Source organism: Cornus florida, unplaced genomic scaffold (genome assembly GCF_030987335.1).
Source record: "Cornus florida cultivar Cherokee Brave unplaced genomic scaffold, ASM3098733v1 CherokeeBrave_3.0.0_Hap2_Chr08, whole genome shotgun sequence".
Lineage (NCBI taxonomy): Eukaryota > Viridiplantae > Streptophyta > Magnoliopsida > Cornales > Cornaceae > Cornus > Cornus florida.
In genome coordinates this window covers 23,058,398-23,070,518 of record NW_026775578.1, presented here as the reverse complement: position 1 = coordinate 23,070,518, position 12,121 = coordinate 23,058,398, and the positions used below count along the sequence as shown (strand labels likewise).

The 12,121-nt window shown below is 33.6% G+C and overlaps 1 protein-coding gene and 1 pseudogene across 1 annotated transcript; both read left to right on the top strand.

The window, feature by feature from the left end:
- The first annotated feature begins 345 nt into the window (after positions 1-345).
- On the top strand, positions 346-1,585 carry LOC132269868 (receptor kinase-like protein Xa21). The gene is made up of 2 exons (XM_059771103.1): positions 346-994; positions 1,062-1,585. Exons 1-2 carry the CDS (start codon positions 346-348, stop codon positions 1,583-1,585), a joined length of 1,173 nt encoding a protein of 390 aa, XP_059627086.1.
- A 105-nt stretch (positions 1,586-1,690) lies between these two features.
- Positions 1,691-10,483, top strand: LOC132270801 (probable LRR receptor-like serine/threonine-protein kinase At3g47570; annotated as a pseudogene).
- The last annotated feature ends 1,638 nt before the right edge of the window (positions 10,484-12,121 follow it).

The following is a 12,121-nucleotide window of genomic DNA, read 5'->3' as shown; positions in this document are numbered from 1 at the left end:
GAACTTTAGAAAGTGTGAAGACTTCCTGTTGAGTCCTCATACAAAATTTGTTTAAATAGGCTTAATAATAGTTCAGGGAAAACTATTAGCAAGGCTAGTTATCACAACTCCATGTTTTTTTTTTTCTCTAGTTTTTTTTTCAAGTAATTAAGCTGTGCTCAAATTTTTTGGAACTTACTAAATCCAGTTTACAGGTACATACAATTGATATGTAGTTATTAATTAGTTGTTAAATGCTCCCCATATATCCGTTTCTTGATTAGTTTTTGAGAGGACTTGATAATTTCTTTTGTTTGCAGGAAGTACTGGAGCACCAACGTCCATATTTGAGTTTTGCTTTCAGGTATGGGCATTTCAAGCTCACTTTTCAACATTTCCATCTATGTTGTGGTTGCATGTTGCTTGAGCATGATGATGCATGCAAATTTTCCTACTGTTGAAGCCACCTTCAGGGTGAGAGGGAATGAGACGGATCGTCTTGCATTGTTGGCCTTCAAGGCCAAAATAATCGACGATCCTTATCGGGTTATGAGTTCATGGAATGGTTCCATTCACTTCTGCCAGTGGTATGGTGTTACCTGTGGTCGCCGACACAAAAGGGTCACCATATTAGACATGCGGTCCAAGAAATTGTTTGGGTCCATATCGCCACATATCGGGAATCTAAGCTTTCTGAGAGTACTAAATCTCTCGAACAATAGTTTTCAAAAAGAAATCCCTCCAGAACTTGGCCTTCTATGGAGACTGCAGCTTTTAAGCCTACGCAGTAACTTAATTAGTGGCAACATTCCTTCCAATTTATCTGCTTGCTCTAACCTCCTTGATTTCACGTTTTATAAAAACAAACTGGTAGGGAAAATTCCTACGGAGCTTGGCTCCTTGCCAAAGCTAAAGTCGATGAATATTGGGTTTAACAATCTAATCGGAAAGATTCCTCATTCTTTTATGAACTTATCATCTCTTTATAGACTTTCTACAACCGGGAACAATTTGAGTGGGAGTGTTCCTGATTTTCTTGGCCAACTTACTAACATAACAATCATTACTCTAGCACTAAATAGGTTATCTGGTATCATCCCTCCCTCAATCTTCAATCTCTCTTCTCTCATATTTGAGTGGGAACAATTTGTCTGGAAACATTCCGTCCTCTCTAGGAAATTTGAGTGCTGTAATCGAATTGAGCTTGGAAAACAATCAACTTCATGGTAACATCCCTTCAAGCCTTGAGAAATGCCAAAATTTGTTATTCCTGGACCTTTCTAACAACAACTTTAGTGGTACCATTCCCCCAGAAGTTTTCAGTCTATCTACCTTATCAATCGGTCTCGATCTCTCTCGAAACCATTTCACTGGCTCCATTCCTGTAGCAATCGGAGACTTGAAAAATCTAGGTCAATTGCATATTAATGATAACATGTTATCAGGTGAAATTCCCAGCACTCTTGGTAGTTGTGCAAGTTTAGAGATTTTACTCGCAGCAGGTAACTTCTTTCAAGGGAGCATCCCATCATCTCTCAGCTCTCTTAGGGCTATTCAAGTTCTCGATGTTTCTCGTAACAATTTGTCTGGCAAAATTCCAAAATAATTCGAGGGCTTTCAATTATTGCAGAATTTGAATCTATCTTATAATGATGTCGGAGGGGTGGTACCAATAAAAGGTGTTTTTGCCAACGCAACTGCAACTTCAATCATGGGAAACAACAAGCTCTGTGGGGGAATACCTGAGTTCAAGCTTCCAAGATGCAACTTCAGGGAGCCAACTAAGAAGGAATCCACTCATACCTTAAAATTAGTAATTCCAACAGTTTTGGGGCTTCTAGGACTGATATTGGTGTTGTGTTTTCTATTTCTTTGTTGGTGCAAAAAGAAAAAAGAAAAACCTTCATTAGGGAATTCGGGAAGATTGTTTCTTGAAGTATCCTACCAAAGTCTATTTAGAGCTACCAATGGATTCAGTGAATCTAATTTGATAGGAATGGGAAGTTTTGGGTCTGTCTACAAGGGAATTCTTGATCAGGATTGGAAAAAGATTGCTGTCAAGGTATTTAACCTTTTGCATCGAGGAGCTTCGAGGAGCTTCATTGCTGAGTGCGAGGCTTTGAGGAACATCAGACATCGAAACCTTGTTAAAGTACTCAGTGCATGTTCAAGTGTGGATCACCAAAATAATGATTTCAAGGCTCTGGTTTATGAGTTTATGGTGAATGGAAGCCTAGATCAGTGGTTGCATCCGGTTCGAGGAGAATATGAGGAGCGGGAGGAACCAAACAAATTCAGTCTTGTTCAGAGATTAAATATTGCTATCGATGTTGCTTGTGCACTGGATTATCTTCACCATCATTGCCAAACTCCGATAGTTCACTGCGATTTGAAGCCAAGCAATGTTCTTCTTGTTGGGAAACGTGCTAGTTTTAAAAACTTTTCGAGGGATTTAAATTCATAGATCTTGATTCATCACATAGAGACAAGTTTTATGCAAAAAATAAAATAAAATATGATGTATTATTTAACTAAAAGATTGAATACTTACATCAAGGTTTGAGTAAACCTCAGATCTCTCCTCTAAAGTGAATGTTCTCACTTATTGTAGATCCCTTTTGCTAGATGCATTCTCCTTGGATCTCCATCTTCTTGGTAATTGTTTTGCCTTTAGGAGTCACTCATATGCCTCCATGAATGACCTTGGAAAACTAGGCTTGTGGGAGCCTCCATTAGATGAGAACATAAACCCTAATTTTCTAGAGAGAGAAAATTTATTCCTTTTTCCTTCTCATAAAAATCACCCCTAAAATATACATAGACCATGTATATTTATAGGCAACATAAAAATAAAGAAAAGGAAACAACAAATCCTTCTCCATCTCTAATTCATATGTCTCAAATCTAATATGATTCCAATATCAAGTTGGGCTATGAGTGAGAATCCATTGGGCCTATTACTTTATTGGCTACAATGAATTAATAATTGGCCCGGTCCATGGACCCAATTCAATTAATTCATAAATTAATTTCTACTCCACTAAAAGAAATTAATTGAACTCCAATTAAATAATAAATCACCTCTAAGTCAATATTGCACTTTGACCCCTCTATGCATAATTAGTTATCGGATAAATATAGCCATCAATCCGACTACTTAATTAATATATTTATTTTGGTACCTTTGATTATTTCTGGCTCGATCACAATAAAACATTTGTTTGACAAAAATAATAATTTAAATAAATAAATATATAATAAATCATTTTGTCTAAAAACACACGAAGGCCTTCGAATTTACTTTGTGATCAACCATAATCAATACAAAATAAATACAAGTAGCAATGATGCAAATATTGAAAATATAATCCTCTAACTATTAATTACATAACTACCCAAAGTGTCGGTCTAAGGATCCCGAAGAATCCGCCGAACAAATCAAAGTAATTATTAATTAATAAAAGAGTCTATACTTTTCTCATGCTTAAGAGTCAAATGCCATGACGGTAATAGGGAGTAATTGCATACGACGGCTCTCGCAATATATCTCAACCTAACGCGGATCCAGTTCAAGTCTTAATTAATTATGAGTCCATCCATAATTACCGACTATGAACAATTTATAATTACTATTTATATATCATGCATTGATTGTCATCACATATATATAAATATTTCTTGTAATTAACTGGACACTATCAATTTCATAGTGAATTGAAACATAATACATTGAATTCACCAATTATATAAATCATAAATATTTCAGATATGTCAGGAACATATGTCAATACAATCCAGATAGGAATTTGCTATGCCAGGGCATATAAATCCCAACAGCTCCCACTTGCCCTCATAGCCAATTCAAATTGCACCTAACTCCAATGTTATCCAGATGATGATCAAAATTATTGATCAATGACACCTTTGATAATAGATCAACAAAGTTGTGTTCCAATGCAATGTTTTAACTACAAGTGCATTTTCTTGCCGGAAAATATCATGTCGAACATGATACTTCCTCTCAGTGTATCTTGTTCCTCTATGGAACCTTGGGTCATTGGTTTGGACTACTTCTGCACTATTGTCACAATATAGCTCGATAGGCAGGCTAGTATGCTCCACAACCTCTAAATCAGTGAGATCAAACCAATAGGCTTATATTGCCACCTTTAAGGCTGCAATATGTTCCACCTGCAGGTTTGAGTCAACAGTTGAAATCTGCTTGACAATCTACCAACTGATTTCCCTTCCATTAAGTGAACATACACTAAGTCATGAACCTCATAGTATCTACTTCTGATTGAAAATCAGAACTAGCATACCTGACTAGGACCATATCATCACATCCATAAATGAGTATGATATCATTGATTCTCCTTAGGTACTTAATGATATTTTTCACAATAGACCAGTTGTCAAGTCCAGTATTGGACTGATCTCTACTGACTATCCCTACCATGTAGCGGATGTCCTGTTTGGTATAGACCATAGCATATATGAGACTCTCATATGCCGAAACATATTGTTCCAGTCTCATTTGCTCAATCTCCTCTGCTAGTCTTGAAAAACTACTTACTAGAGAGAGCGATCCATATCAATAAAGCAAGAACTCATTCTTTGAGTTATGCATACCAAACCTGGTCAAAACTTTATCAATGTAGGATTATTAAGATAAGCCTATTTTCCTTTTAACCTGATCTTGCAAAAGCTTGATCCTAGGAATATAGCTTACATCTTGAAAATCCTTTATTTAAAAGTAATTGAACAACTACCTTATAATTGATGACAAAACTTCCACGTCATTATAAATGAGTAGGATGTCATCAATATATAGAATTAAGAAAAATAATGACATTCCCTTGTACACTCATGATTTATTCACTAAGAAATTTTCTGGTATCTTTTTGTAGATTAACTTGCCTTCCATAGGAATCACCCTACTAGAAAGTTCTACAAGATCCCAGAATTTATTAGAATACATAGATTCCAACTCTGATTTCATAGTAACTCACCAAAACGATCTGTATCCACATCGGTTCACGCTTCCGTGTAGCTTACTGGGTCCAACTCATGTTTAACAGGGATGTCCATAATGGTCTCACCTAAAAACATGATTCTGTCAAATTGGATGATAATCCTCCCACTACATCAATGTACCGATGCAAGAATCTGTGTAATAGATGATGCTAACGCATCAATAGGGAATTCATATATTATTCTCAATCTCTATAATAAGTGTGTTCACATGTGGTACATCTGGTACTCATACCAAATTCTCTAACATTATGCTACTAGGTATGTGATTCATAATATGATTCTCCTATAGATAAACAGTGAGTCAAAACAATTAACTTTTATCTTTGAGATCATAAAATAATCCATCCTAGTGACATTTAGAGTAGCTATCAAATCTAGCATGCCTATGATCTGCTTTCAACTTACTTGTCCATATCAAGCGCACATGTGCAAGACTACCCCATATGTGCATATGATTCAAACTAATATTTAGTCAAAAACACAACTCAACGGTATCCTTGAGACAGACTAAGATGGAATGCAGTTCATAATGCGCATCGATGTCATTAACGCTAAACTCTTAAATGAAAGAGATAATGTGGCATAACTGATCATAGATCTAACCATGTTAAGTGGAATTCTGTTATTCTTATTTGACACCTAAATTAATTTAGCGTCAATTGCGGAAAACTGGTACACAACACCCTCATTGACCATATAGTCTTTGCACTATACCAAGAAATACTCATATCCTCAATCAGATCGAAGTGTCTTGATAAGTTTACCTAATCTGTGCTCCACATTAATCTTGACCCTCTCGGAATAGACCAAAAGTATAAGACTTGTGTCGCATCAGATAAACTTATCCAAAACGTGAGTACTCTTGCTTGGATGTTCATAAGACCACACGTGTCAGTGTGTACCGACTCCAATTGTCCTTTATGTCTATTTCATCTGGCTGATTAAGCCCTAAGAGTTATCTATCCTTCAAAACAGGGTTCACAAGTTTGGTTTAGGCTCCCCTGCCTCACTAGGTAATTAACCTTCTTTGACCAATCTTTGAATCTTATTTTGATTGATAACAACCCAAAAATAGACATTAAAAATACAATGAGTCAGGAATAACAAATTTTCTCTTATCATTCAATCTAGAAGATGCAACATTTGTTTCTACATCCTGCAAATCTTAAGAATTTGTGATTATAGTATATTAATCATCTTTCAATACACCAGAAGTAATCGCATATCTATTCAATTTTATAAAACCAGTTTTACAAAATAACAACACAGTTTTTATAAACCACAAGTGAAACAAGAATAAGATAGCGTCTAACTTCTGTGCATAAAAATAGTTCTCTAATACTAATATCCTCATACTCTCTATTTTCTGATGTAATACTCCCACTGACTTAGCTACAACCTTGGCATCAGGTCAAAAGATAAATATATACCCATATCATCAAGGCTTCTGGATTCCTGAAATCCTTACAATAAATTGCAAACATGTTTAGTGGCTCCAGAATCTATCCATCAGGAATCAATAGATACAACCACATAACATGTCTCACTGATTAAATATATATTTTCCTATGCCACGTCATTGCTTAGACAGTTTGTCCTTTAGTGTCTTAGTTAACGGCAAAAGAAACAGTTTCATTCGCCCTCAACATACACTGCCTTATTCCCTTTAACCTTTTAGATACCTATGTTTTGTGCTAGCCTTGTGCTAGCCTAGTCCTATTATCATCCTTCTTCTTTGCTTTGTCCATCCACTTGGGCCTAGAAGAAGATGGTATAGACTAGGTTAGATTGATAGGAACGCCCATACTCTTGATTATCCCTTCTTCTGTTACCAAGTCTATAAGAATATCAGCGAGTGTGAACTCAAACTGATTCCTTATTTAGTTCACTCTAACAGAGTCGAATGAGTTTGGTAACAAGGCAATAATCATGTCAACTTGAAACTTACCACCCAAGTCAGCCTTATTGATCTCCAGCTAATTTTTAAATAATAAACAATCATTTTCCAAAATTTGATTTCAAACTGGAGTTCATCAGGCTATCTTGATGGTATTTAAATTTGACACAGTACTTAGGCATATGCTCTATCTAATCTCACCAAAATATCTCATTGACATTTAATATGATGCTTGAAGAAAATAAAATAATACAAATGTTAGCTTTGGAGTATATTCGAGCTAAACTCTAGAATATTGCACCAAGTCATATCATTTGCCTTATCTAATTTATTAAAAGCATTAATGTCAAATTTGGTATCTCAAAGTAAAAGAGATAGGTATAGGAGTAATAAATACATTTTGTACCCTTACGTTGTGAATAAAATATCTAAGTTCATTTTCCAGTCATTATAAATAAGGTCCAATATCATAGAATATGTAAGCAAGTAGATTAACTGGATTAGACATAATTAATCTGAATATAAATGCATTCATACAATATGCAAGGTGAATTATTAATTCTGTCATGCATATTTAAAATTAAAATGAGTTTGTTAACCACATAATATAATAATTTGGATCCATGAATATGATTTTTATAAACACATGTTCTCTAGTAATGAATCAAACCATGCTCTGATACCACTGTTGGGAAACGTGCTAGTTTTAAAAACTTTTCGAGGGATTTAAATTCATAGATCTTGATTCATCACATAGAGACAAGTTTTATGCAAAAAATAAAATAAAATATGATGTATTATTCAACTAAAAGATTGAATACTTACATCAAGGTTTGAGTAAACCTCAGATCTCTCCTCTAAAGTGAATGTTCTCACTTATTGTAGATCCCTTTTGCTAGATGCATTCTCCTTGGATCTCCATCTTCTTGGTAATTGTTTTGCCTTTAGGAATCACTCATATGCCTCCATGAATGACCTTGGAAAACTAGGCTTGTGGGAGCCTCCATTAGATGAGAACATAAACCCTAATTTTCTAGAGAGAGAAAATTTATTCCTTTTTCCTTCTCATAAAAATCACCCCTAAAATATACATAGACCATGTATATTTATAGGCAACATAAAAATAAAGAAAAGGAAACAACAAATCCTTCTCCATCTCTAATTCATATGTCTCAAATCTAATATGATTCCAATATCAAGTTGGGCTATGAGTGAGAATCCATTGGGCCTATTATTTTATTGGCTACAATGAATTAATAATTGGCCCGGTCCATGGACCCAATTCAATTAATTCATAAATTAATTTCTACTCCACTAAAAGAAATTAATTGAACTCCAATTAAATAATAAATCACCTCTAAGTCAATATTGCACTTTGACCCCTCTATGCATAATTAGTTATCGGATAAATATAGCCATCAATCCGACTACTTAATTAATATATTTATTTTGGTACCTTTGATTATTTCTGGCTCGATCACAATAAAACATTTGTTTGACAAAAATAATAATTTAAATAAATAAATATATAATAAATCATTTTGTCTAAAAACACACGAAGGCCTTCGAATTTACTTTGTGATCAACCATAATCAATACAAAATAAATACAAGTAGCAATGATGCAAATATTGAAAATATAATCCTCTAACTATTAATTACATAACTACCCAAAGTGTCGGTCTAAGGATCCCGAAGAATCCGCCGAACAAATCAAAGTAATTATTAATTAATAAAAGAGTCTATACTTTTCTCATGCTTAAGAGTCACATGCCATGACGGTAATAGGGAGTAATTGCATACGACGGCTCTCGCAATATATCTCAACCTAACGCGGATCCAGTTCAAGTCTTAATTAATTATGAGTCCATCCATAATTACCGACTATGAACAATTTATAATTACTATTTATATATCATGCATTGATTGTCATCACATATATATAAATATTTCTTGTAATTAACTGGACACTATCAATTTCATAGTGAATTGAAACATAATACATTGAATTCACCAATTATATAAATCATAAATATTTCAGATATGTCAGGAACATATGTCAATACAATCCAGATAGGAATTTGCTATGCCAGGGCATATAAATCCCAACACTTCTCGACGAAGACAATACTGCCCGTGTTGGTGACTTAGGGTTAGCAAGATTTCTTCTTGATATTAACATTAGCAACAGTGAAAATCAAACCAGTTCTTTTGGGATCAAAGGATCTATTGGATATATGCCACCAGGTAATTATGTTTCCTTTTCTGTTTCTCTTTTTCTTTACTCTGTTTGATTCACATTTACAATTGTTTTTCAAATGGCAAATTAAGTAGCAGAAATACTGAGTGTAAACTGTGTAATCCCATTTTCCCACGCAAATAAACATATATTGTATGAGTATTAAAGGACTACATACAATCCATCATGTATGAGTATTAAAGGACTACATAAAATCCATTGTTCTTTGGGTTTTCTTTAAAGTTTTTCAATCTTTTAAGGTAAGTTTTTGTAGATTTTATCTTATCAGAATATTTGATATATTACACAATCATATGTTAAAATTGAATGTTTAATAGATGAGCTCTTTGTTCAACGTTCCCACTTAATTTTAATTTTTTTTTTGGTTCTTGATGAAAATTTGGCATCATTCGCTACTTTGTTTAAAAAGCTCGATTCCACAAAAAATATCATATTCCATCCTTGTGCAAACCATATGCTATAATTTCATTTGAAAGAAGTAATTCCTTCTTGAGCCTGAAACTATATATTTTAGATTGACTTTTCGGAAATATATATATACATATATATATATATTTTTTCCCTCTTTTCATTTATTTTGCTAACAATTAGTTACATGCTTTTATCATGACATAAATTTGTTTCTATGTACACTTGTTTGCCTGGAGTGTATAATATGGAATGGGAAGTGAGGTGTCAACATCTGGCGATGTGTACAGTTATGGAATCCTCTTATTGGAGATGTTTACGGAAAAAAGGCCAACTGATGATATGTTCATTGACGGTATGAACCTTCATAACTATGCTAAGATGGCTTTGCCAGAGAGAGTGGCTGAAATTATAGATCCAGTAGTTCTTCAACAAGGAAAGGAGGGGGAGACGAGCACAAATACCATAAATACTCGCCATCAAAGCCACATTAGCGCTTACAAGATTCAAGATTGTGTGACTTCACTACTTAGAATTGGAATTGCTTGTTCTGCAGAATCTCCACAAGAAAGATTAGATATCGGAGATGTTGTAACAAAGTTGCATGTCATTAGGGGCAATCTTCTTGGAACAGATGGAGGAAGAAGAATTACGACTGCAGTTTAATCACAAGTAGGTCCGTAATGACCCCATCACTTTCTAACCTATACAAACTTTTGCAAGCATTTCTTTGGTATGGTAAGCAGTAAGCACAACCCCTCTAATAGCCAATTTTAATTTGCTAAAGTGGTCACATGCTCCTTATCTTGGTTGTCATTTCATGTATACGTTTGTGATTGTGCTCAATAGACCAATTCAATATTCATGGGATGCCCAGATGATAGGCAAATATTTTTTCAGCTACATGATTTGCATCTATTTGAAAATCTTGGCAATTATATTATAACAACATTGTTTCAGAAGCTAATTTATTTCCTTTTATACTGGTGCAAGAGGCTGATGACAATTCTAAGAAATGCCACTTAGTTCGCTGAAGTTTGTTCGTCCAATTTTTTTATTTTTTATTGGGAAGTTATGTTCATCAGTTTCCACTGTTTCATGTATTGGACTTCTTTTTTCTGTTTTTCCTTGTTTTTTTTTATTTTTTTTATTTTCATTTTCATGGAATCTGTTGTCAACTTGTGGCTATTTCTTGCATATTATGAATTAACAATGTTTATCCCATTATTTTTGACAAATGAAAAGACGACACAGGATTATTGCCTAATTATTTGAAAGGAAAATCATATTATGGTACTGGAGACATAAAAGTTGATTTGTATCATATTGCCATATAGACTCGTACATGAGGTAAAAATCAAGAGAAAAATTGTCTACCGATAAAGAGGATATATGTGGCGAGTTTCAATGAAATTTGCCACACTGGATCACAATTCTAGCAAGCTTGGAAAGGAAGGTCATATTGAAGCGTTAAAGCACATACCTGACTTCACTTAGTAATCCAAAGCAAAGACCATTAAGCCAATCATTCTCCGCCCCAAGGAGTCTTCTAAGTTAAGAATATGGTGTGTCTTGTAAGACTTGCCACACTAGATCAATGGCCCACCGCCCACAAATTCCTAATGATGCGGAAAATAAAGATTGCATGGAAACACTACTATATATGCAACCTTACTCAATTATTCAAGGCAAAACTCATGTAACTACTCAGCTTTCGGCACATGGAGTCTATGAAATAATGGTGTCCGTAAACCAATAAGAGAATGACACATGGCGAGTTTCATGGAACTTACTATGATGTATCAATCGTTTTGGTTTTATTTGGTTAGATAGAACTAGCAAAAGAATTGAAAATATTTAAACTTTTTGTACGTTTGTTAAAACGATTCCTGTATAAGTATAAAACACACGAAAATTTTTGTTTCTCGAAAAGTTATGAAGTTATATTTTAAATTCCTATTATATATCAGTTGGGTTTCCTTTATATTTTCTCCCTTCTTGAGAGACATTTTTTTTCCAAACGTAAATGAACGAAATTGGGGAGATCTTATTTTTAACATTTTTTTTTTTTTTTTGTAATCTATTTTTATCGCTTTATTCTTCCCCACCTTTTTTTTTTTTTCAAATGCGTATATACATATAACATATTATGGTGGGTATTTTTTAAGTGCATTATATTAATTTACAATATGTATATATACATATCAACTAGGTTTTAGAATTTGGTACATAGAGTTGGTTTTAGAATTTGGATACTAGAGTTATTATAAGTTTTAGAGAATATATACGTTCCTTAAAACAAATAATACAAAATATTCTATAGTTATATAATTTTAGTTGAATTAAAAAAAAAAACCCTCGTAAACTTGGTTGTTATATGTAAAATTTTATTGGTTTTGGTTATTTTAATATAAACAAACATTTAGCGGAACAATCCTAATCTTATTCGATTTCATCAAAGTACTTACAATTACTATATAAATTGTAATGTCCAAATCATATATATATATATATATATATATATATATATATATATATATT